Source organism: Emydura macquarii, unplaced genomic scaffold (assembly GCF_026122565.2).
Source record: "Emydura macquarii macquarii isolate MOO-44397 ecotype Brisbane River unplaced genomic scaffold, CSIRO-AGI_Emac_v2 contig_2979, whole genome shotgun sequence".
NCBI classification, from domain to species: Eukaryota; Metazoa; Chordata; order Testudines; family Chelidae; genus Emydura; species Emydura macquarii.
Window position 1 is genome coordinate 535,798 of NW_027133116.1, and position 26,864 is coordinate 562,661.

Consider the following 26,864-nt stretch of genomic DNA (forward strand, 5'->3'; position numbering starts at 1 on the left):
TTCACTTTACATATGAGGAGGGTTCTCCTTTTCTGCTGTTCAGTATGCCTTGTTCCTCTTCCATAGTTTTGATATGAAGTAACTGGCAAACTCAATGATTAAACAAAATTACAAGAAAAGTGGAGCAATCTACAATGTCAGCAAAAATAAACTGAGAAAAAATTACCTGCCAAGCATATAATAAGGACATAAGAATGGCCAGACTGGGTCAGACCAATGGTCCATCTAGGCCAGTATTCTGTGTTCTGACAGTGACCAGCACCAGATGCTCCATGATGCCCACACTCAGCTTCTGGCAAAGAGAGGCTAGGGACACTCAGAGCATGGGGCTGCATCCCTGACCATCTTGGCTAATAGCCATTGATGGACCTATCCTCCAGGGACTTACCTAGCTCTTTTTTGAACCCTGTTATACTTTTGGCCTTCACAGCATCCCCTGGCAACAAGTTCCACAGGTTGACTGTGTTGTGTAAAGAAGTACTTCCTTATGTTTGTTTTAAGCCTGCCGATTATTAATTTCATTGGCTGACCCCTGGTTCTTCTTTCATGTGAAGAGGTAAATAACACTTCCCTATTAACTTTCACTGTACCACTCATGACTTTATAGACCTCTGTCATATCTCCCCTTAGTCGTCTCTTTTCCAAGCTGAACGGGCCCAGTCTTTTTAATCTCACCTCATATGGAAGTTGTAACAGACTGCTAATCATTTTATGCCCTTTTTGGTACTTTTTCCAATTCTTTTTTGAGATGGGATGACCAGAACTGCACGCAGTGTCAAGGTGTGGGTGTACCAGGGATTTATATAGTGGCATTATGATACTTTCTATCCCTTTCCTAATGGTTCCTAACGTTCTGTTAGCTTTTTTGATTGCCTCTGCACATTGAGAGGATATTTACACAGAACTATCCATACTGACTCCAAAATCTTTCTTGAGTTATACCAGCTAATTTAGAACCCATCATTTTGCCTGTAAAGTTGGGATTATGCTTTCCAATGGGCATTACTTTGCAGTTATCAACACTGAATTTCATCTGCCATTTTGTTGCTCATTCACCCAGTTTTGTGGGAGTTACACTGGTAAATTAGGCACTGTGTAAGAAAACCCATTTATCAGTTTCAAACTGATTGTCCTTTAGTGATGAGGAAGAAAAGAAATGAACAGTAATTTCCTCAGCCAACATCCTCTCCCTGGTGTTATAGATGGCTATCTTGGCCAAAGTGAGGAGGAGGTGGAGAAGGAGTTTCTGTGACTTTGTGGGGCCACGGCTGGGGTGTGAATATATCAAAATGTGTGGGGAGAAGTGCAGCCAGAACCTCAGGAGGAGCCGGAATAGGGGCTGCAACCTGGCACACTCCAGATATACGTGCACCAGGGTCTCCCTCACACCGCAAAAGGGACAGATACCGGGACGAGAGGTGAACCGCGACAGGTACACGCCCGTGCTCACAGCTCCATGAAGGAGCACACAGCTAATATGGCCGGTGGGCCGTGGAACCAAGTCAGAATACAAACTGGCTGACTGGGGTTCCTCACCCTTGACAGGTGGCAAAAGGTCCTGCCACTTGATACTAGGGAAGGACACAAGGGTAGGAAATGGAGAGTGTGGAGCATGAGTGTGTAGAGTTGTGCTCGTGGCACCGTTCAAAGCGAACCAGTTGCATATCCTGCAGCTGGATTGGGGTGTGTGGTGGGGATGGCCGAGGGGGCTGGCGGGGCAGGGGCCAAATCAAAAGATCCAGAGGGCCCTGGGGGAGGAGTGGGCGGGGAGCACCCTCCCGTAGAACCCGCTCGAGGTAGGCCTGAGTAATGGGGAGAAGGCTTGTGACAGCAGGGAGGCAGACTATCTAACCCAGAAGACTGCCAAAAATGAGCACCAGCTTGGGGGAAGGACTGACACCCCCCCAGATCTGCACCACCACAACTGCAGCCCCACCGAGGGGGTCAGGGAAAGGTATTGCCCCCTGGGTCTGGGTTTGATAGACTTACACTCTCCCTCTCTCCCCGCCCCCCCCGGTGTGTTGAAGGGGCATTCCTCGGGTCTGAAACAAGGCCCACTCAGAACATTCAAAGCCTGAAGTGCCCGGGGGAGAAGCTCATCCGGGGGGGGCAGATTTACCCCAGGCCTGTTTTACCAGAGAAGGGAGCCCTACCCCGGCAGGACTGAGGGGGTGCCTTGCCACAGATGAAGACATGACCCTACAACCACTTAATGCCAATTGGCAAGGGGGTTACAGAAATGTTTGTAGACAACTAGAGCTGAATAATTATTCAGTGTCAAAATTCACAGCAAACAGTTATTCAGCCAGCAATTCTGGTGGGTGAGCTAAAGGAGAAAGGTTCCATGTCCCATTTCGAAGCCCCTGAGCAGATCTCAGAATTATCCAACTACCGAATGGTTCTCATTTCTGTGGCTGAGGCAGTGAAGCTAAGTGTCTTTCAGGAATACCTCTGAGCTATCCACTTCGGAGGAGTTCACAATGTCGCAGAGAAAACGCCTTCTGGACTGAAGCCTGGAGCCATTCAAGACAAGTTGCTCTTTTCCTACAAGTTTATATGAGCTTTAAAACTTTTACTCTGGCTACTTTTTTTTTCTAACATGTTAGATTATATTTCAGTCTGCGGAATGTAATGGATAACAGCTTGTCTAAAAATGGGGTCTGTATAACACAGTGGAAACATCCATAAAGATCAATCCACTTAACCTGCATCCTGGCCAGCAGCAAACTGCAAAGTAACCTGGGACCCCACATAACTTTGTCAGTTCAACACGATTCTCTTAACTGAAGAAACCCTCAACAACACAGGACTGAGCCTTTATGTAACTAGGGCAGTCCTGACTGGTAGCACTTCCTACCTTCCACTTCTCAGATCCCATATAACATTACCTGTTCACATCAGAACATGCTGTTATCAAACCTGAACCCTGGCCTGAGCTACCACTGGCTACCACTTCCCTGGAAAATCCACACACACAAACGCTTGTGCTCTGTAAGTGCACCTCCGCTGTGAACTGCATCACCCACTGACATTCCACTTCTTTGCCACACACGTTTTGGCCAGTGTTCCTCAGCGCACCACAGCACCCCGTTGCCCAGTCCATCGAGCTGGCCACCAACATGTATCAGTCGCAAACTGCATCGAGATTTAGCACGTCCTGTACAAAGCTCTGCCGCAGCACTGCACCTCCCAGAGTCATACAGTCACAGAATCGAAGGCCGGAAGGGACCCTCATGTCATAGTCTGACCTCCTGTATATCGCTGGCCAACCACACCAGCCAGCACCTCTACACTAAATCCAGCAACTGAAATTAGACCAAGGGTATTACAGCCCCCAGGAGACCTAACTATTATATGCCACTGGCAGGGAATGGGAGCAAATGAGGTGCTGTACCCCAATCTCCAATACTCCAGCCTTGGGCTCCCCACAGCCTTGGGCTCCCCACAGATCATGCACAAGTGGCGCTACTGAAAGTTTCTCTGGTACCACGCCCATCCTAGCTACCTCACCCTTAGCTAGAGGAATATTCCTAGGATGTAAAGTCTGTTAATTCTCCACAGCCCATTCAGTTATCAGTCTGGTGCTGTGATCGCCCAAATGGAGGAGCCAGTTGGTGCCAATAGCAAAGCTGTTTGCATGGGATGTTTTGTGATATGGCGCCTGCTCCACTCAGAACAAAATCTATAATGAAAAATTGTCTGACTGGGAATGATTCGGCACTCTCGCAGTCAGCTTCTATGCAGCATTAGTTCCATTGCACAGCAGGATTTGAGAAAACTTTGCCTTAAAGGAATGAGCCATTTATGATCATATTTCAGGCAGGGAGAAGCTTGTGCATGAGTCTTAATTAGCTCAGTTCATTACAGACTCAGCAGCACATTCAGCAGTGACTCCAAGATGACGGGTCCTTGTAGACAGTGGCTAGGCCACTCCTGCAATATGGGAAACTCACGTTCACATTCTTTTTCCACATCTGGACCGCTGTTCTGCACCGCTGAAAATCAGGCTACAAATCAACTTGACTGATGTGTAACTGCAGGTTTCCCTGCCTTCTTTAGACAGAAAAGACAGGAATTTCAGATTCTTACATTTAATTAAGCATAGAACAGAAAAATCACAAGAACAAATCACAGTAAGAATTCCACAGATGGTATTTTTCATTCAAAGTCAACAGCGGAACAGCATCTCGGAAAAATACACAGCTGAGGCTCAGTGAGACAGGAACACAACTCAGTAGGGCTATTGGGTTACAGGTAGAAATGAATTCTCAGATCCCTGTGATTTCATCTGTTGAATATCGAGAAGCCAGTGATGTAGCAGTAGGAGGCGCACACAGCACCAGGCACCATGTGATATGACTTCAGCTGAGATTTCTCCTGTTAGTGATAAATGGCATTTATTCAGGGAAACACGTCACTGAGGGAATTTGGAGAGACTAGGTAGGTGCCATCTATTTACCGAGGGAATGTAACAGAGTAAATTTATATATAGGAGTATGGTAATACCCTCGCTGGGTGTGGGAGAACGAATAAGTCACCTTTGCTTTGTAGGAGAGTAAAGACTTAAAAGCTGGACAAATGGTCAGGCCTTAGTTACAGGGAACGGGGTCATGGCTCGGGCAAACCTTGTTTCTGTTAATCGGTGTGAATTCTAGTTAGTCTGTTCTCTTTTTCTTCTTCTCCTCCCTTCCCGGCCATCTGCGCTGGGAATGAGGCTAATAAAATCACGATCGCCACTCCTGTGTAAGGCCTTAGTGGGAAGAAAGCCTTATCTTCCTTCCCCCACCCCCTGCCCCCACATCCCCTACGGCATACCTTTACTTCAAAGAATGTTAGTGTAAAATGTACAGGTTTTAAGGTGATGTGCCTGACCTCTGTATGGTAATCCTCTAAACAACAAACAGGGGCGGGTATAATTGATAAAATATCGGCACTCATTCAGTTTTACTAAACCTCATTTCCTTTAAAAAAAACAAACTTTCCCTAATTTTGAGCAAAATTCTGAGGGCCTGGCTCAGGCAAAACTCCCATTTCAAGTCAATGCAAAACTTGAGTGAGGAGCTCCGACATTCATGAGCAGGGAATGAGCAGGGAGCTGAATGAGGTTATAATCACCCGTGTGACTGCATTGCTTTCTTGACTCTCCTGAGGGACCTGAGCCCTGCCTGTTAGACAGTGCAGTGGGGTGACTCTAAATCTCCTTTGCTGTTTGGGAGTGGAACAGTGCAGGTACATTAAGCAGCTGAAGATCATGCAGTAAATCATTTTGTCAGAGCTGGTTAATACAAGGCTCAGCAATAATACACAACAGACTACACCCCCTTCGCCCTCTTTTGCAGGAGACATGAGCTGCCACAGTGGATGGAGAAGGAGCGGCAGTCAGTCTGATTCACCTGATCTTCAGCCTAGATCTTCCTTTCCAAAAACTTGGTGTAAATATGACACCCTGAAATGCACTGGTACTCCCCATCCTCGGTATAGATCTTCCCGTTCCGACTGAAGGTCAGCTGCACCGGCACTGAAAGGGAAACCTCCTTCCTCATGACCTCAATGGTCAGCTCCATGTGAGGAGGGATTCTAGCTGGCAGAGACACCTCAACTTTTTCGGTGTGCTTAGTTGAGTTGCTACTCCCTTTCTCAAAGGTGGTGGTGTTAGATATTTTTGCCTCTATGCCAAATGTGGCCTTCAGCACCTCTATATCTATTCCCATCTCCACCTTGGTTCCCACAGAGAGAGTGGAGGAGCTACTGAAGTTGAAGCTCTGCGTGATGGATGTTTCATACTCCCTGGTGGTGTTGGTGGTGAAGGTTTGTTCCCAGTCCGTCTTATTAATTCCCGTAATGTTATCAATCTTCATCTCCCTCTCATTCTCCACCTTCTTCTGGTTCCACAACACCCTGACTTCTGTGACAGTGGGGCGGCCTGGTCTTAGGGGTCGCAGATAGGAAAGTTTGTCATTCAGATAGATTGATCCATAATTTGGAAGACATTCACCTTCTCTAGCAACATAACGCCAGCCGCTTCCATCACTGTGCTGACACAATAGCCAGGCGCCACTCTGGACCTCGTGAGAAGATGCCTTATCATCAAAAGTGCCCCAGGCCAGGTTGGTTGCTTCTCTTACCACCTTACTATGCCCTCGATAGTGACTGTGTTCGTACAGGGTGATCTGAGGATTGTCTAGGTCTTCAGTAATCAGCTGGAGAGAAGTGATCTCATCATTCGCCTCATGACCAATATTGCGGTGTTGACCTTCCTCAAACACCCAGATCTTTCCATCATAATTCTGATGCTGGTAGGCCACCCATGGCTGGCCAATAACCTCCACAGAGGTGATGCAGTCATTGAAATCTGCAAACCCCAGATTGGAGATACTGGAGGTGAACTCTTTACGGAATCCTTGAAAGTTTGCATGCTCATAAACAATTATCTTATTCATTCTGGGTTTGGGTGGGTGGGGTGATATCTCTGTGTATGAATGTCCACTGGAAAGAAAAATCAGGAGTTAACATAATTTGAATAAAGTACTACAGATAAATATACTAGTAGCTGAACAAACACCAGTGAGCCACTCAAGCTAACTTATAGGGGATGATGGGAAATTCAGTGCCCCCAACGTTTGCCCTAGGTGGGTCAATAATGCCTTTGTTGATACTAATTTTATTATCCCAACTCCCCAAGTGCCTGCTACAGGTGGGGAGGCTCCTAGACTAGGCCTAGTATCATCCCTTTACTCTACTGCCGAGCATCCCGCCCAGATATTCCTCAGTTCAGGGGATTTCACTCCTTTTAGTCCTAATGTTACCTACATTCCACACACATTTGGGGTTCCCTTTTTTTTTTTTTTGTAGATATTGACATCAGAAATGCTGACTTGTCCACTGTGGTTATAGAAAGAGTTATGTACACACCACAGGAAGGAATCCCACAGAATTTTACGTTTCTTGCATTAATAAATAAAGATCACACACATGCATTTCTCTTAGTGTCAGCATTTACTTCCTTCAACATACTGTTATGCGGGAGGCTGGGTGGCTCCCAGCAAGTGAGTCTTTGATCTACAGATAGTCACACACCTCACTGAAGCTATGGGCATTGTACCCACCTTTCATTCAGGCTAAATAACATAGCAGTTTAAATACTCCTTTGTTTCATGACAGTTGTAAAAATGGAAGCCACCACCCAAAGACTATCTTGATGCAAACATAAGGGCTGGGGATTCAGTTGTGTCTGGGAGCAGCACACCCTTGTATGCCCGTGCCCATCCACTAGCAAAAGGGCAAATCAGCAGCCTCCCTGTCACGGCATCGCATCCCCTGATTTTTACGTGGATAGAAAAACCTTCAGTTCCGTGCCAGTTCCAGACATTTTATTAAGCAGAGAAAAGAAACATCAGAAGAACAAATTGCAGTAAAACTTCAGCACGTGACATTTCTCAGCATCAGGAAACTGCATAACAGCATCTCCCAGGGAGACTCTGAGCAGGAACAAAGCTACTGTGAGCATCAGTGTAAATACAACTCCCCAGGGACATAGGTTTGGAGATACAGAGATACTGGGCTAGGCAGTCCTGCAATTAAGGTGCTAGCCTGACTCAGGGTCAATTCCCTGCTCTGCCACTGTCAACCTTGGGCAAGTCTCTTAGCCTCTCTGTGCCTCAGTTCCCCATATATGGATCTGGGCGGATAGCACTGCCCTAGCTCATAGGGGTTTTGTGAGGATAAATGCATTCATGGGTGGGAGATGCTCAAATCCTATTGTCATGGGGGCCAGATAAGGACCTGAGTCAGATAAAAATGAAGACCCAGGTTCCCTATGGAGGGTATTGAGAAGCTGGTGTTGCAGCTCTCTGGAGGGGGACATGGAGCCAGGTACCAGCTCATGTTCCAAAATGCCAAGAAAATATCTAATAAAAGCTCTTTGCAAAGGAATGGGGTCTAGAGAAATGAGCACAGAGCTGGGAGTCAGGAGAGCCTGAATTCTAACCTCAGCTCCACCAGCGACTCACTGGGGAGCCCATGGCCAGTCGCATCACTTCCTGGAAGTGGGGTTGAAACGTGCTACCTCTCTGAAAGGGGAACGGTGAGAATGAATTAGCTAATATCTGCAGAGGGCTTTGGACGTATAAAGCATTCTATATCAAATACAAAACTGCTGTTAAAAATTGCAGTGTCCCAATATTGGGCCCAACCCGGAGATCCTTACACAGAAATCTCGTTGGAGTCATGGGGAGAGTAAAACCTGCGTAAGCAGCTCATGTTTGCACCTATAGAGGAAAAGCAGGTAATTCAGTGAGTTTCTAGTTACACCTTGTACTCTGAAACGCCCTCCAGAGGGATCCCAGCCGACCCCATTGGACAATGCAGTGGGGGTGGATGTAAGTCTCCTTTGCTAACGCACCCTGTGTTGCAGGGTAGGGTGGAGACAGCAATCAATTGAGGAGGCCTGTGTCAGAACCAGTTCATGCATGGCTGAGAGAGGACAGGACAGACTAAACCCCCTTGGCCCTCTCTTGGAAGCAGACATGAAGGGTGTGTGTGAAAGGAGCAGGAAACACAAGGGGCTCAGCAGGGGGAAAGATGCTTCCCTGCTGGAACCTAGATCTTCTTCTCAGTGTACTGGGTGTGGATGCTGCGCCCTGATGTGCTCCGGTATTCCCCATACTCAATCTTCATCTTCCCGCCCTGCATAATGGTCAGCTCCACTGGCACTGAAATGGTGACCTCCTTTCTCACGACGTTGATGGTCAGCTCCGTGTGGGGAGGGGTCGTGGCTGGCAGAGACACCTCAACTTTTTCCCTAGTGGTGATTGACTCACTCTTCCCTTTCTCAAAGGTGAGGGTGGTGGATATTTCTGTCTCCACAGAGACGGAGGCGCCTGGGATCCCCACTTCTACCTTGGTTCCCATTTTGAGAGTGGAGGAGCTACTGAAGTTGAAGCTGTGTGTGGTGGAGGTCTCGTACTCCTTGCTGGTGGTGGTGGTGAAGGTTTGCTCATGATCTGTTCTGTTGGTTCCCACAATCTCATCAATCACAATTTCCTTCTCCTTCTCCACCTTCTTCTGCTCCCATAAGACCTTGGCAGTGACAATGGGGCGGCCAGATCGCAAGGGATACACATGGGAACACTGGTCGTGGAATCTAAGCCTCCCATAGTCGGGAAGCCTCTCTCCTGACCGGGCCACATAATACCAGCCACCTCGATTGGGGTGCTCGAAGAGGACCCAAGCACCTCTCTGGACAATGTGAGAAGATGCCTTGTCATCAAAATATCCGGTGTACAAGTTGGTCTCATTCGTTAACACCTTACTTTGCCCTCCATAGTTTGGGTGCTCATAGAGGGTGATCTGAGGATCCTCCAAGTCTTCATTAACCAGCTGCAGAGAGGAGATGCGGTCATTCATACCTATATTCCCGTATTCACCTTCCTCATAAGCGCAGACTTGTCCTCGATAATCAGGATCTTTGAAGGCCACCCATGGCTGCCCAATGACCTTCAGTGAGGAAATGGTGTCATCAAAATCCACCTGTCGCAGGTCACGTATGTCGGAGGTGAACTCTTTGGACAGTCCCCCGAAGTTCTCATGCTGGTAGACGATGATCTTATTCATTCTGCACTTTGCTGGGAATGTCCCTCTGATTAGTGGCTCTGGCTGAATCGCCCGACAGGAAGGAGTGTGTCCCGAAGAGCAGAGTCGGATGCAGCTCTTGCTCTGACAACGTGCGCTGTGATGGGAGAAAAGTTACAGAGCATGAGTTGCAGCATTGCTGTATGGGGGAGCCATGACTCCAGTGGGGTGGCAGGTCTGGAGGGATGTGCATCGACAAGGATGGTTGGTATTAAAGGTGGGGAAAGGCTGAGCCTCCCCTGAGGGGCTGTGGTGGCTCTTCCTGTTTCCCAGCCCTCTCTGCTGGGAAGGCAGAACTTTTATTGTTCCATGCAGGCTCCCCTCAGTCACCCGGGATCCTATCTGCATGGAACATGTAAAACTCATGGACACAGGCAGCATGAGATAGAGACGTGGGATAAGAAGAAAACCAGGGAAACAGCAAACAGGACGGAGACTGAGCAGACCGAGGTTGCTAGTCATAGAGTGCCTGGGCTGGAACCAGGAGTAGGCGGCAGGCCAGGTTCCCCTCTCAGCCGCTGGCCAAGGGCCACAGGACCTGGGGTTGGAACAGAGAACTGCCTGCGACAGCACATGGACAGCTTGTCTGAGGGGACTTTCTTACCCTGGAAAGCGGGGACTGTACAGTAGCCTGGCCAGAGAGCTGAGTCACAAAGAGGGAGCAGCCGGACTCCTGGTGAGACAGCATCCCAAGTTGGGAAGAGAGAGTGAGGGGTCATGGTCATGGTGTGAGTAACCAGTGGCAGGGGCACTAGCTGGGGTGAGAGCTCATTCCCAGACCTGGCCGCAGGGAGGTGTACTTGTGGTGAGTGGACTGGACTCCTCTACAGTTCCCGACAGTCTGTTCCCAGCACTCTTGGATTTCTCCCTACGTGATGATGTTTCCATCACTTCCCTTGAAGAGACAATTCCATAACAACCCTTCACAAGGAGGAAATAACGTCTGAAATGTTCTTCCCCCCCCTCCACTTCTTCCCCGACCCCCTCACACCTTCTACCCACAGCCCTTCCCTCCTTAATGACAGCTGAAAAAAGGGAAGCCGCCACCCAAAGACTGTACTGGATGCAAACAGAAGGGCTGGGCATTGATTGGTGAGCAGCTGTGTGTGTGTCTGTGAGTCAGCAGCAGCTGGAAAGCAGGGAAAGAGAGACAGAAAGCCAAGGACACAGCAAGAGAAGCACCGGTCGCACAGCCCTGAGAAAAAGCCAAGAGAGAGAGGTTTCTGGGCAGAGCACTGGCTGGAAAGAGGCTTTGAATTGTGAACAAGGAAACTCCCTCCAGTTGTTTGGTTCCTGCTGTGTTCAGGGAACCAGGACTTTGTAAATAATGAGGATGGCATCAGAGAAATACCAGACTATCATCAATATCTCCTCCTAATGGAAACCACACACAAGACCCCAAATATTGGCTAAATACTTGGACTAAAAAGGGCCTTGTTCTTTATTCCTGTGGTATCTGCTGCCTCTTCCTGCAAAGTAAATATTCCTTCCCCTTCTAGGGGTGTCGTCTCCTCCCGCGCTCAGAAATCACCTCTCCTACATACAGGTGGGGCGCTCTCACTTCTGGTGGTAGCAATAGCCTCTCCTCTCTTTGAGAGTTAAATTCCTTCTGCAGCTGCTGTCAAATCATCTCAGGGGATGTGGTGAGCTCATGGGAACCATGCAACTAAACCCACACTCTCTCTGTAATTCTTCTCTAGTTGCTTTCATCAGCTGCGGAGAGACAGCATAATAATAAATTAACAATTCATACCTCTGCTTCTGGCTTCAGCTTCTGGCTTCAGCTTCGGACATGTAGAGAGTTCTGGATGCACCTTCCTATCCAGCTGCTGCTGCAGACAGGAGAGGCTCTGTCCAACCAGCTTTATACCTGAAGATTGGCTGCTCACTATCACAATATCACATAGCCGCCCAATAGGAGCTCACAACTTGTGCTATCTGTGCTCAATAGCAATTGAGTGTCCCAGGGAAATACCATGAATGGTAACAAGAACGTGACTGGAGCATTTCTTTATCTGAATTTATTCAGAAGTGTTCAGCAGAAAATGCACATGTGTCATGAAGCAGGGAACATCATAAACACCCAAGCACAGAGATGTTGGCCCAATCCTATTTTCATTAAATACATGAAAGAACAGAGCCAGGAACACCCCACCCCCCGCCTTCCTACCAAGAGGCACTTTAGCCTGACACACTGTCCCTTTAATCAAAAGCTAAAACCTCAACTGACTCCTGTTGTTCTACCCTTTGAAATGTTCACTTCAGCCTTTTAAAATGTCCATTGACTGCAGAATAATTCAAGTCTGTCTGTACTTTGCATAATTCTATGTGGTTTAAGATGGTTTGTAAAACCACTCCACTGACCATTTTATCTGTTAATTTGACCCACTTTCAATATAGTTGTAAAAACCCTATTTTAAGTATAAAACAACACACTGTGACATGTAATATACCAACCTCATTGTGAAAGACACTGGCAAAAATAAAATAATGTTTCCTTTAAAAAAAATAATATGTGAATTCTTCAGCTAGGAGTTGGCACTGGGTGATTGGAGTGTGAATAACTGAGCAATTGAGGTGGGTGCAGACAGAGAGAGTGATTGAACAACTGGTCTAAGTAAGGGATGTTGAAACACGATGAAGAAAACACCAGCCTCACCTCAAACGTTTGAGGGAGGAGGAAAGGAGCGAAGATAATAACTTTTACCACTCAACTGGCGGGAGAGGAGCCCACCCTGGGAACTTTGGAGTCAGCCCACTTCAAAGAACAAAATCTGATCAGGCTTGCAGCAATGTGGGTGATTAAGGATCACACCAAATGCAGATGCAGCACGACAGAGCAAAATCCCACAGACTGACGTGGGGTCTTTTCCCTATAAAATGGGACAGAAAGATGAAGGCTGGAGGTTCGGGTCTACATCACCAACCAGCCAGGAGTACCGGTGCCATCGGCAGAACCTTGCTCCTCACCCTCCTGCTACAGTCACCTGGCCAGTGACTACCACCAGCACCAAGAGGCTGGTAACTGCAACATCTGGGAGACCCCCTCTGTATGTTTGTCTGTCTGCCTGTCTGTGTGTGCCTGTCAGTGTGTGTGAGTGTGAATAAAAGTACCAATTGAAACATGTATCAGCGAAGTCTGTTTTATTAACAAGAGTCTCTGTCATTGTAGTTTATTGACCCCTGTTGATACTGTGTTCTTAGTGTTTACATTATTGATCCTCTTGCCCTAAGTAAAGCACACTATTGATATTGCTACAGTGTTGATACTATTTTCTTGGTATTTGCATTATTGATACTATTTAACAAATTTCTGTATTCACATAAACGTGGCCTGTTGCCTTATCCCTGAAAACGATCCTGTGATATTTGTTATTTAAATAACATTAATTGGTGGAGAATGCAAAGGGGGAAACGGTAAGTATACCATTGTTATTGTGAATATTGGGGGTGCAGACCCAACGAAACTCTGTCTGTTCCAGCAGTTCAGGAGGCTGTGTGTGTGTCTGTTGAAGAGCCTCAGATAAGGCTTGCTAGCTATCTATTCCAGCAGTGCAGGAGCTGTGTACGTGTCTGTTGAAGAGCCTCGGACAGGGCTTGGTACTGTCTATTCCAGCAGTGCAGGAGCCTGTGTACGTGCCTGTTGAGGAGCCTCGGACAGGGCTTGGTAACTGTCCCAAATCAAAACACGTTAGAAATCCACTGGGCATTAACAAAGTATTTTTGCAGTCCCCTGGGATAAGAAACCGATTGTCAGCAACCAGAGGACTGACAAAAATCCAAAAATATGTTTAAGAAAAAACAAGCCAAAAGCCCACCCACAGGGGAGGAATTTAAAATCCCGACCTCTCTGCCATTTATACAAACGGAGACTCCCTTCTCCTCCACTTTGCAAAAATTTGGACCCAGTCCATGGACGGAACAGGTCCTTTTGGACGTCCGTACCATTTCAGATTTATACAACAAATTGGCCCAGTACCTGGTGGTATATACCCCGTCCAGCCCAAGCAAAAGGAAAACTGAGGTACACCACCTTGAGAAAGAAATTCACCCTAAAACCTTAAAAGGTAAAAGCCATTACAAACCTGGCCTGCCTATAGAACAAAAACAGGGAAAAATATGGGGGTAATTCCTCTGTTTTGCCTGCAATCCGAATGAAAATGTGTAAAAGAAAGGGGGGTATTTTAAGCAATAATCTGCCACCCCCCCCCCACCCTCGGAGGGGGTAGAAAAATGTTCTTTTTATTTTTCAGAACTGCAGAAAAAGCTGGCATCAGCAAAACAGCTAAAGAACAAAACCATGGATCTACTGTTGCAACAAAGATTGTGTTTTGTGTTTGTTTTGTGTTTTGTGTTGTTTGTCTTGTTACTAACATTGTTGTGTCTGGTATTGGAGGTACTGCATAAAGCAAAAAAAAAAAAAGAATCAAGAAGCACTTTAACTGTATTTACAAAAACATCCTCTATCAGGTAGCAAAGAGGAAAAATAAAGGGCAATCAAGATCAATACATTTGAAAGGAAAAGGGGTCCTAAAAACAGATGTTTTTGTAGTATTATAGTTATTAGGGGATGTAACTTTGAATTTCAAGTGCCTGAACTGAAATATAACCAGTTAAAAGTGATGCATACTTTTTATTCTGCTGTGAAACCTGTACTACTTGGAATGAATTTGACTGTTTTACAAAAGTGTTCGTACATCCTAATTTGTAAAACCAGCTGCACTGTCAAACAGGAAGGGTGCAGAGTCATGGTTATTGTGCCTCAAAATGTCAGAATAGGTATTTGCAAAAATTGCCCACCAGCAATCTATGGAGGTAGAATTATGGAAGGTGAGCCCCTTTTCAAAATTGGCCACAGGATCCTTTTGGATACCCCGGGTTATGAGTCAGTGGGCCAGGAGAGAGGAAAAACTATTGGATACAAGGGGGTGTGGTGCATGAAACCACCAACAATGGGTCTGCCTATTCTTACCTTCCTCTGTAAAACCAGGCAGCAGAACTACCACAGTGGAAAAATGTATTTGGAATAAATTAGGAAATACCACCAGAGTTCTATACAATGGACAAAGTGTTTGTATATCATCGTGGGAGGAGGCATTCTGGGAAAATGGGAGTGCTAGCAAACCCCCTGTAGATGAATGCAAATGCAATGTAAGTGTTCTGTACACCACTAACCATACATATTACCTACCCAAAATCCGGGGGTACAGTACAACTCTCCTTGCCAGTCTAACAGAGTATTCAGTGAGCCTTGGGTTAAATTGGTCTGAAATAACTGATCACTTCTGACAGGGAGCAAAAGTAACCCTGTTCCTGAAGCAAATTTCTGTATTCACAATAATGTGGCTTGTTGCCTTATCCCCTGAAAAATATCCTGTGATATTTGTTATTTGAATAACAGAGAGGGGGCAATGATCAAGCGAGATGAAGTGCTCTTTGAGTGAGGTTATGATATAATTAGACAGATTTCTGCCTGTCCTTACCAGGGAAACTGAGGCAGAAGAGAGCAATGTGGTGGCTGCAATACCAGCTGCAAGTGGGGAATCTGAGATAAGCTAAGGCGTTCTGCCAATCCTATGACACTGTAACACGGGAGTGAAAAGCTCAAGCAAAGCATACAGCTGTTGCTAGACAGATTGCAGAGGTAGCAGCAGCCATGAAGGAGGGGGACTTCTCCCCCCATACTAGACAAATAAGCTAACTTGTTTCTCAAGTGAGCTTGATAAATTCATGGGGGGATGGTAGGATGATGTTGCCTATTTTAGCACATGGCCCATCCGCAACTGCTATTAGCAAAACTCTCCCAGGGCCAGAGATGGGACACTAGGCGGGGAGGGCTCCGCGCTACTCCAGACAATGTGCAGGAGGTCACATTAGAGGATCCTGAGTCTGGCTGGACTGAGACTGGTGACCTACCCGTGACAGAGCCGGCTGAGGAGATTGGCAAACAAAGACCTGGAAATTATATCAAATGATGATACCGAACAAGGAAGGGGGAATCGGGGTTCCTCTCACCTCATCCAAAAACTGACATGAGATTGTGACCCAGACAGAACCAGGTCCTGAATTACGTGGAAGCCTGCCAGGGTCAGTGCAGCAGACGGGCACTGCAGGGTGAGCGTGTGTGCGTGTGAGCTGTTTATTGGTTTGTGATACCTTTTCTCTGCAGTGCTTTCCCTGCAATAAATCACACTCTGCTGTGTGAAGGCTGGTCACTGGTAACTCTGTCACTGCCTGCACAGAGCAGGACGGCAGGTGCTGAACTAACCTCAGGCCTGGTCTTCACCTAACACTTAGGGCAATCTCGCTTCAGCACTCCGGGCTGTGAAGAAAGTTGCCCCCTGCGTGATGAGTTAGGCTGCCAGCCCCCAGCGTTGATGCAGCCAGGTCAATGGAGGGATTCTTCCATCCACCCAGCCACCGCCTCTCGGAGAGGTGGATCGCATCGCAGGATGGAAACCCTTCCAGCAAGGCGGGCTGTGCTCACAGGACAGCGCTCCAGCGGCGTGGCTGCAGCAGTGTATTCGCAGCGCCACTGTTGTGCTGCTGTAGCGCAATGTAAACATACCTCAGACCTGCTCAGGCAGGCCCAGTGAAGGGCAGCAGGAGTTGCCTCAGTCCCTGATCTGCAGGGAGAGGAAGCTGGGTTCACCAGTAGCAGGTGACAGCAGAGCCGCAGACCCAGGCAGGCGCTCTCTAGCAGGACACAGGGGCAGAGGTGCAGTTACCTCAGGAGCTGTGCCTGGCGGAGGTGTGTGCGGTGTCTGTGACGGTGAGGAATTGCCAATGAGCGCCACCCTTTCCTGCAGTTCTGTGCTGCTGCTGCTGGCAGCGCGGCCGTCAGAGCCGGGTGCCCGGCCAGCCCTCACCGCTCTCCGGCTGCCAGCTCTGAAGGCAGCGCCGTGCCGGCACCAGCAGAGACGTGTGTCAGTGTGTAGTGTTCAAAAACTCAGTGTACGCCCACAAGATTTATAGTGCAACCCTGCCCCACTTACCCAGTTTTCTGGCTAGCCCACCTCAGACCCCACCCCAGTGAGGAGAGGCTGGCACTGCCCCTGCTCTCAGGGCAGATCCCAGGGGTGACCTGCCCCATCCCAGGCAACCTGGCTCTGTTCCTCAGCTCCAATTCCTGACTTTGGCTCCAGTACATGGCCTGTGGCTCTGACCCTGAGACACCAGCGACGCTGAACAATGTCTAACTAGTGAATTTCTGGATCTGTCACATCATCTGCTCTTACCCAGAACTTACCCATTGGCCCAGCTTGAAATGGTGTTCTGTACGACAACAATCCTGACTGGATATCCGTAGCGTGAAACACAGCGACAGGCTCACTGCACCGGTGCTTTCACCTGAGGGGTTTATGGCACGATGGCCTGACTTCACCACACCTGCCCCAGGGAGCAGTTCCTGCCTTTCACGCTGTAGACATGGTAACGGCCCCTCTAAGGCTGCGTCTACACTGCAGCTGGGGGTGTGAATGGCAGGTTACATAGATGCACCCGAGCCCGCTGTATTACACACTGCTTTAGTGAGCTGGCTGGGGGACGCAGTGCGGGCTGTGAGCCATGGGCTGCACAAACCGGCCGGTACTCCTGGGTACATACAAGCGTTGCTGCTGTACGTTACTGCTGCTGTTAGTGAGGTAGACCACAGCTAGCACAGCTACGTCTACACGCGCTGCCAGTCCCAGCTACTCCAGAGGCCCCTGGAGTTGCCCCTCAGGTCCACACTTCCTCCTACCCACATTTGAAAGAGGTATCTGAATATAGCCCAGGAACAAGTGAGGTCTAGTAACACCCCAAGAGTTCTTGTGCTACCCTTGGATGAAATCCACTCATAGCACTAGGAATACTGGTCACTACTAGAAAAGTCCATTTAGGATGTAGAAATCCCAGGTCCTGGGGGAGCTGGGTCATGCTGTTACATGCAGTGGCTGATGATTACTGATCACCGTTTTCATTCCTGCAATACAGATTTTTCTTTCAAACGTGGCTGTTCTCCATAGATCAGACTTGTTTCATATTCTGAATCCAACAGCATTGTAATTTTCCAGCTATCGATGTCTGCAGACACATACTCACAGGAATCTGGGCAGCTCTTCCACAACGTCCCTTGGAAGCCTATTCCAGAGCTTAACTATCCATAGAACTAGAAAAATGTTGCGAATATCTAACCTCCGAACCACTCCGAAACCACTCCGAAACTGGTGGTTTATTCTATAAATAGATTTTACCAAGCCAGTAACAGAAGTGAGCTCCTGTGTTACCACACTGGTTAACACGCAAAAACACAGGGTTATTACATGGTTAAAGGAATCATACACATGACAATTTGATTTCAGATTCTGTAGATCAGGTTCATAGCAGTGATGGTAAACTAGCTTGCAAAAAGTCTCTCATAGACTCATAGTCTTTAAGGTCAGAAGGGACTATTTTGATCATCTACTATGACCTCCTGCACAACGCAGGCTACACTACCTCATCCACCCACTGCTGTGAGAGACCCCTAACCTATGACTGAGTTAGTGAAGTGCTCAAATCATGGTTTAAAGACTTCAAGATACAGAGAATCCACCAGCAAGTGACCTGTGCCCCATGCTGTAAAGAAAGGCGAAATCCCCCAAGGGCTTCTGCCAATCTGCCCTGGGGGAAAATTCCTTCCCGACCCTAAATATGGTAATCAGCTGAACCCTGAGCACGTGGACAAGACTTACCAGCTAGACGTCCAGGAAAGAATTCTCTGTAGTAACTCAGAGCCCACCCCATCTAACATCCCATTGGGCATATTTACCGCTGGTAGTCAAAGATCAGTTTATTGCCAAATAAGCCTGACCCCACTGCTCCCCTTACAAGGCGTTTCTAGAGCTTCACTCCTCTGATGATTAGAAACCTGCGTCTAATTTCAAGTCTAAACTTCCAGATGGCCAGTTTATATCCATTAGTTCTTGTGTCCGCATTGGTGCTAAACTTAAATAATTCCTCTCCCTCCCTGGTATTTATCCCTCTGATGTATTTATGGAGAGTAATCATATCTCCCCACAGCCTTCTTTTGGTTAGGCTAAACAAGCCAAGCTCTTTCAGTCTCCTCTCATAAGGCAGGTTTTCCATTATTCGGATCATCCTAGTAGCCCTTCTCTGCACCCGTTCCATTCTTTCTTAAACATGGTAGACCAGAACAGCACACAGTATTCCAGATGAGGTCTCTTCTACTGGAAATGCCTCACCTGATGCATCCTTGGACAGCATTAGCTTTTCTCACGGCCACATCACATTGGCAGCTCATAGTCATCTTTATAGTCAGTTATCTTCTCAAAGAAGGAGATCCGGTTGGTCTGTCACGATCTATCATTTGTAAAACCATGTTGTATTTTGTCCTAATTACCAGTAACCTCAATCTCCTTAACTACTTTCTCTTTCAAAATTTTTTCCAAAACCTTGCATACAGCTGAGGTCAAACTAACAATCCTGTGGTTCCCTGGGTCACTTTTTTCCCTTTTTTAAAAATTGGAACTATATTAGCAATTCTGCAGTCATACGGTACAGCCTGAGTTCATAGATTCATTAAAAATCCTTGCTGATGGGCTTGCAATTTCATGTGCCAGTTCCTTTGATATTCTTGGATGGAGATTATCCGCCCTCCTGCCCCCAATTTAGTCCCATTAAGCAGTTTGAGTTTGGCTTCTATCTTGAATGTGGTAATTTTTACTTCTATATCCACATTCCCATTAGCCACCCTGCCATTATCACTAACTTCTTCGGTAGCCTCATTGAAAACTGAGGCAAAGTATTTGTTTAGATATTGGGCCATTCCTAGATTATCTTTAATCTCCTCCCCATCTTTAGTGCTTAGCGGTCTGGTTTTTTCTTTCTTTGTTTTCTTCTTAATTATACGGCGATACAACCTTTGTTTAGTAGCTTTAATTCCCTTTGCATGGTCCAACTCTACTTGCATTTTGTCATTTCTCATTTTGTCACCGCATGTTCTGACCTCCAAGACGTAGCTTTCTCACCTGATCCCTCCCATCTTCCACTCCTTGTAGCCTTTCTGCTTTCTCTTAGTCACTGTTCTGACATATTTGCTCATCCATATTGGTTTACAATCCTTGCCTATGATTTTTTCCTCTTCCTTGGGAGGTAGGCTTCAGATGGTTTCTCTGGATCACCCAAACAAAGGGGGGGTCATTCAGCCCTTTGTTCAGAGATTCCTTGTTAAGACTCTCAGTCCAGAGAAGAGAAGCAGGAATGAGGACAAAGCAGTGAAGTCACAATCTCCTCTTTTGTGCTTTCAGCCCATGAGGCATGGAAAATTACTGGCAAAGGATGCAGTCCATATTACATCTCCCTACATGCCTTGTTGGGTGACTGGTTACGCCACTGTCAATATTCTTTTTGAGGCATCTCCAAGTGGGGCTCGCTCAGTGAATTGAGTGTCTTCAACGTCTCCTTGTGAGAGGTGATTTTCCTTAATGGTCCATCAACACATGGCTGGCTAGTCCTGAGATAAATCTGTCTGGGGGGTGCACCCAAGAGCAAAACATATTTGAGATGCAAACACATAGCCAATATTCATAACTTCAGATACAGCGATGACACATGGATTTAAACCGCATAATCATACTTAACTCATTGTAACTTTTCCTTTGATACCTTACATGCCATACTTTGTACAGTACTGATAACTACTCTTTCAGAACGGCCTTTCAATCAGTTGTGCTCCCATCTTATAGTAATTGTAGCACAAGGACCTGAAATATTGAAATGTGCCAGACAGTCCCAGACTTCTGTGACAAGAAGTGTTAAATATGTTTTTGGGTCCTCGCCGGCTGGGTGGGTTCCCTGAGGACGCCAGGGGGGAGGGATGCAAATTCCCTAACAGTCACCTCCAAGCACACATATAACTATGCAGGGGTTCCCCTCCCTGCCACCTCCTGGCTGGCCATTCCTGCCACTTTTCAAAGGGCCAATCCCTCGTCATAGCTATCCTGTGTTTGTGTAACTGTCTGTACGATGCATTCTCCACACGGCTCCTGATAAAATTCTCTGCCATCACCATCCAGGCACACTGCTTTCTCTTCGATCCACTACTGCTGCAACTCATACTCGGTAACTTTTCTCCCATCACAGCGCACGTTGTCAGGGCAAGAGCTGCATCTGACTCTGCTCTTCAGGACACACTCCTTGCTGTCACGTTGCTGTCCACGTTGCTCCTTGCCACGAATCAGAGGGACATTCCCAGCGAAGTGCAGAATGAATAAGATCATCGTCTACCAGGATGCGAACTTCGGGGGACTGTCCAAAGAGTTCACCTCTGACATACGTGACCTGCGACAGGTGGATTTTGATGACACCATTTCCTCACTGAAGGTCATTGGGCAGCCGTGGCTGGCCTTCAAAGATCCTGATTATCGAGGACAAATCAGTGCTTATGAGGAAGGTGAATATGGTTCTCTTAGTATATATCTGAATGACCACATCTCCTCTCTACAGCTGGTTAATGAAGACCTGGAGGATCCTCAGATCACCCTCTATGAGCACCCAAACTATGGAGGGCAAAGTAAGGTGTTAACAAATGAGACCGACTTGACCACAGGATATTTTAATGACAAGGCATCTTCTCACATTGTCCAGAGAGGTGCTTGGGTCCTCTACGATCACCCCAATCGAGGTGGCTGGTATTATGTGGCCCGGTCAGGAGAGAGGCTTCCCGACTATGGGATAATTGGATTCCACGACCAGTGTTCCCATGTGCGTCCATTGCGATCTGGCCGCCCCACTGTCACTGCCAAGGTCTTATGGGAGCAGAAGAAGGTGGAGAAGGAGAAGGAAATTGTGATTGATGAGATTGTGGGAACCAACAGAACAGATCATGAGCAAACCTTCACCACCACCACCAGCAAGGAGTACGAGACCTCCACCACCCACAGCTTCAAATTCAGTAGCTCCTCCACTCTCAAAATGGGAACCAAGGTAGAAGTGGGGATCCCAGGCAACGCCATCTCTGTGGAGACAGAAATATCCACCACCCTCACCTTTGAGAAAGGGAAGAGTGAGTCAACCACCACTAGGGAAAAGGTTGAGGTGTCTCTGCCAGCCAAGACCCCTCCCCACACGGAGCTGACCATCAACGTCGTGAAGAAGGAGGTCACCATTTCAGTGCCAGTGGAGCTGACCATTATGCAGGGTGGGAAGGTGAAGACTGAGGATGGGGAATACCGGAGCACATCAGGGCGCAGCATCCGCACCGAGTACACTGCGAAGAAGATCTAGGTTCCAGCAGGAAAGCATCCTTCCCCCTGCTGAGCCCCTTGTGTTTCCTGCTCCTTTCACACACCCCCTTCATGTCTGCTTCCAAGAGAGGGCCAAGGGGGTTTAGTCTGTCCTGTCCTCTCTCAGCCATGCATGAACTGGTTCTGACACAGGCCTCCTCAATTGATTGCTGTCTCCACCCTACCCTGCAACACAGGGTGCGTTAGCAAAGGAGACTTACATCCACCCCCACTGCATTGTCCAATGGGGTCGGCTGGGATCCCTCTGGAGGGCGTTTCAGAGTCCAAGGTGTAACTAGAATGTCACTGAATTACCTGCTTTTCCTCCGTAGGTGAAAACATGAGCTGCTTACGCAGGTTTTACTCTCCCCGTGACTCCAACGAGATTTCTGTGTAAGGATCTCCGGGTTGGGCCCAATATTGGGACACTGCAATTTTTAACAGCAGTTTTGTATTTGATATAGAATGCTTTATACGTCCAAAGCCCTCTGCAGATATTAGCTAATTCATTCTCACCGTTCCCCTTTCAGAGAGGTAGCACGTTTCAACCCCGCTTCCAGGAAGTGATGCGACTGGCCATGGGCTCCCCAGTGAGTCGCTGGTGGAGCTGAGGTTAGAATTCAGGCTCTCCGGACGCCCAGCCCTGTGCTCATTTCTATAGACCCCATTCCTTTCAAAGAGCTTTTATTAGATATTTTCTTGGCATTGTGGAACATGAGCTGCTACCTGGCTCCATGCCCCCCTCCAGAGAGCTGCAGCACCAGCTTCTCCATACCCTCCATAGGCAATCTGGGACTTCACTTTTATCTGTCTCAGGTCCTTATCTGGCCCCCATGACAATAGGATTTGAGCATCTCCCACCCATGAATGCATTTATCCTCACAACACCCTTGTGAGCTAGGGCAGTGCTATCAGCCCAGATCCATATATGGGGAACTGAGGCACAGAGGGGCTAAGAGACTTGCCCAAGGTTGACAGTGGCAGAGCAGGGAATTGACTCAAAGAGTCAGCTTAGCACCTTAATTGCAGGACTGCCTAGCCCAGTATCTCTGTATCTCCAAACCTATGTCCCTGGGGAGTTGTATTTACACTGATGCTCACAGTGGCTTTGTTCCTGCTCAGTCTCCCTGGGAGATGCTGTTATGTAGTTTCCTGATGCTGAAATGTGAATTTTTCTGAAATCCTGATGTCACATGCTGAAATTTTACTTCAGTTTGTTCTTCTGATGTTTCTTTTCTCTGCTGAGTGAAACGTCTGGAGCTGGCACAGAACTGAAGGTTTCTATCCACCACAGCTCTGTCTGCATCTCTTAGATTGGGAGGGCAGGTTTCACATGTCCGAGTACGATGGGCATTTATCCAAGGTGAACTGAATCCAGGACATGCCCCCATGCGTCCCTTCCACAGGAGTTCAGTACACAAGTTGACCTTCAATTATTTCACTTGAGGCATCTGCAGAATCTGCTCTCCTTCCCTTCCTGAAGGAAGCTGGGGAACAGGGGCTGAGCAAGCCAGAAATGTGCCGCGGGAGAGAGGGGTCTCTGGCTCGCTCAGCCCCAGGCCCTGGCAGCTAGGCCCGGGAAGGAGGCAGCCCGCTGCCGCCACCTCCTCAGCTGGGCTCTTGCAGGCTGCCACCATGCTGCACAGAGCAGCGACCCAGAGCTGCTGGCGTGAGAAGTGGCTGGTCCTCCCTCTTCCAATCCCTGCCCTTCACACCCAGACAGCCGGTCCAATATGATGGGGATTCCTGAAAATCTCATACACAGATGAAAATAAAGCTCTTAGGTCAATTTCAAAGTAGAGACGATCACTGAATTGCAAAGTTCTTACATTGCAAAGTGTCTGAAATTACCCAAACAGTTTTGGGGTCATCAGTCCTTGTTTAGAGCTTCTTTATTAGAAATCCAGTCCAGAGAAAAGAAGACTAAATAGTCCATGTGTAAGGCTCCAGATAGAGAGCCCTCCTACGGGATGGGGGAGACAGCTAAAAAGACCGAATATTGGACCCAGTGTTGGTGACTAATACTTTGCTTAACTTTATTGATTACAGTGTAAACTCACTCATTCCACATTCACACCACAAATATACTGCACCAGAGTCCAAAGCTAGGATGAATTCCCAATGGCCAGTCGGGCTCCAATCCAGTCTTAAGGTACGGGGAGCTGGCACTACATGCCCTTTTCAAAGTTGGGGCTCTGGTTCGATGTTCTGGTTCCGTCGCATCATTCACCCTGCTGTTGCATTCACCATATAAGGTTTCTCTTCTTCATTTTCCCCATCTTGCTGTTATCTTATTGCCATGTCACCTTTCAAGGCCTTGGTCTTTCACTCAATTTCCAATGAAAAGTCACGGGCAGGCTGCCCTTACCTTTCACCAACTGTTGTTTTCGTGCAGTAGAATGTCGTAGGCAGGCCCTTAATTCCAGGCCTTAACTCCACATGCTCCTGTCAAGCTCACCTCATGCATACTGGGCTTCACTGACTCGTACACATTGCATTTGACTTACTGTAACAGATTACATTGACTGTATATACTCTGAATATGAATAGATATATTCTTTATAGATTCCAACACATGTACAGAGTTTGTTCAAATTCTCCCATGAGAATTAGCAGGGTGATTCCAGGCTGGTGCCGGGATCCCAATCTTGCGATCCAAACGTTCCCTGACGAGCTTGGACTGATTTGAGCTAAAAGGATCAGTCCCCTAGAGTCTTTATAGATCAGTGCAGGCTGACCAATATCTTCGTAATGGCAGGTACCTCCTTGACATCGCCTATGTCCTGTGCACACCGGTAACCAACTACAGTAGTACAAGGTAATTGGCAAACTACAACCCTTTACAGGTATTTACTACTTAAACTTCAAAGAGAAATACAAACAACAGTAGTGTTACATTCAAGTTCCATCCAAATGTTAATAGGTTCCTTTTGAACTCTTAATCAATAGACCAGTGATAGACAGGAAAGCAGTGTAGCAGAATTGTTAACCTCTAACAAGATATATGTAAACAACATCAAATAACTACCAACAATACACTTGCATATCAAAGCTCTAGTCTACTTGTACTGAACGACCCTCACTACCGTTTGTATTTTCCTTTACTATGTCTTTAAAGGTCAGATTTGGAACTTGCAAAGTCACTTCGTTTTTTCTGACCCAGTATCATAGTGGGGATGGGGGAAGAGGCTGAGAGGGGGCAGAGTGCAGGTGGAGTGAGGCAGGGCCATGGTCCAGGGGCCGGGGCCCCTTCTGAGTGTGGGCCTAGTGCCAGGGCACCAGTGGCACCATTGTAAATCCGTCACGATGTTATGCTTATAAAATAAACAGCAGGATCTTATTCAGGGGGACAAGGCAATACACCACGTTTATTGTGAATACAAACATTTCAAAAAGCGATTGCCTGCACACTTTCACACACACACACACACACACACACAGACACACACACACAGACACACAAAGTTCTACAATGATGAAGTATAGTTACCAGACTCTGTAGCTTGTGTTAGTCCACTGGCCAGGTGGCTAAGACACGAGGGAGGGAGCAGGGGTCTGTCGGTGCACACCGATGCTCCTGGAGGATGATTGTAGAACCAAACCCCAAATCCTCATCTTTTCATCCCCTTTTTATAGGGGTAAGCTCTTATGCCACTCCGTGGATTCTGCTTCATTCTGCTGCATCTGCATCTTGGTGTGATTATTAATCACCCATGTTTTGCAAGCATGACCATTGTTTTTTTTCATAGTTCATCTTGTTTTTGTCCTTCGAAGTGGATTGCAGGGTCATCAGGGTGGGCAGTCTTCGTCCGTCTGGGTCGTAAAAGTTGTTATCTTCACTCCCTTGAACGTTCAAGGCTGGTGCCTTTTCCCGTCACACTCTGGTCTCACATACACACATCACTCAGTCATCTATCTACACCCTAATCTCTTAACATTTACTTAAAACTTGTCACCGGAAGACACAAGTGTCCTTCAGAAACAATAACATTTCTTTTTATCTAAAACATTCCCCATTATTACAAAACAGCCTCATTTCACACTGAATCTTTCCGTTTCAGAACATTTGCTGATGTTACTTTAAGCAGTGATCTTAAAACATGCACTTCAGCAAACCAACAGTTTCACAGGATGATCTTTGGTAACTTTGCAAACAGGATCATCAATGACCAGATATTCGTTTCAGACAAACAGACGGTGGTTTCAACCAAACTTATCAATAGTGAACAGATCACCCTACGTACCCAAAATGCAAAGCCGCACAGAGACTGCTGTGGTGGTTTGTCACGTACCAAAAGAATAAGAGTATTTCACATAGAATTCATATAGCAGAATCAAGCTTTGGGCCTACAAGTGGCTATAAAGGCTAGTGCCTGGGAGCTCTCTCCGGCTGGTAACCTCCCCACTTTGCAGTGGGATTGCAGGCTAAATCACACAAGAGTTGATCGTCCTCCAATGCCTTCCAACAATTCCCTCTCTCCCTCCTCCCCCGCAGAAGGGCAGACAAGGTCTCCCACAATTCATTGGGAAAGAATCACCGAGTGGCTCAGCGTATGCAGCACAAAGAACCCTTGGATGTGTCGCTAGGAGTTCTAGCGACACACATGGGAGAAGGCAGTGCCATTCAGGATACCATGAGTCGGTTGGGCTTTGCAGTGGGGCTGCCCACAGCTGGCCCAGGCTAAGCCAGGTGCTGACCACCTGCGTTAAAGCTCATGAAGACACACCCCAGGTGTTTTCTATTGTTCCTGTAGGACAGACTCTCAGGAGTGGCTGTGATGTGTACGCTTGCTGCATAAAGCATGTTACATATTTAATCCGTATTTTGGCTAAAATCACATTCCTGTTTTGAAGGCCAGGCTGTACTCTGGGACAGGGGCTGCTGTGATGTGGCTTCCAACTGTGCGTTGTCTGTTTCTACCTTGACTGGTTTGGCTCATAAACATATTAGTGAAACTCCTCATGGTC

General features: G+C 47.3%; 3 protein-coding genes across 3 annotated transcripts; 1 reads left to right on the plus strand and 2 right to left on the minus strand.

The window, feature by feature from the left end:
• Positions 1-4,807: 4,807 nt before the first annotated feature.
• On the minus strand, positions 4,808-7,219 carry LOC137167746 (epidermal differentiation-specific protein-like). The gene has a single exon (XM_067570030.1). It carries the CDS (start codon positions 6,438-6,440, stop codon positions 5,406-5,408), a length of 1,035 nt encoding a protein of 344 aa, XP_067426131.1. The 5' UTR covers positions 6,441-7,219; the 3' UTR covers positions 4,808-5,405.
• Positions 7,220-7,355: 136 nt separating this feature from the next.
• Positions 7,356-11,449, minus strand: LOC137167747 (epidermal differentiation-specific protein-like). Its single transcript, XM_067570031.1, has 2 exons — positions 11,384-11,449; positions 7,356-9,727 (listed from the first exon to the last, which is right to left on the minus strand). The coding sequence occupies exon 2, from the start codon at positions 9,610-9,612 to the stop codon at positions 8,599-8,601; it is 1,014 nt and encodes a 337-aa protein (XP_067426132.1). The 5' UTR covers positions 9,613-9,727; positions 11,384-11,449; the 3' UTR covers positions 7,356-8,598.
• Positions 11,450-15,616: 4,167 nt separating this feature from the next.
• Positions 15,617-23,008, plus strand: LOC137167740 (epidermal differentiation-specific protein-like). The gene is made up of 2 exons (XM_067570023.1): positions 15,617-15,744; positions 20,755-23,008. Exon 2 carries the CDS (start codon positions 20,878-20,880, stop codon positions 21,895-21,897), a length of 1,020 nt encoding a protein of 339 aa, XP_067426124.1. The 5' UTR covers positions 15,617-15,744; positions 20,755-20,877; the 3' UTR covers positions 21,898-23,008.
• Positions 23,009-26,864: the final 3,856 nt, after the last annotated feature.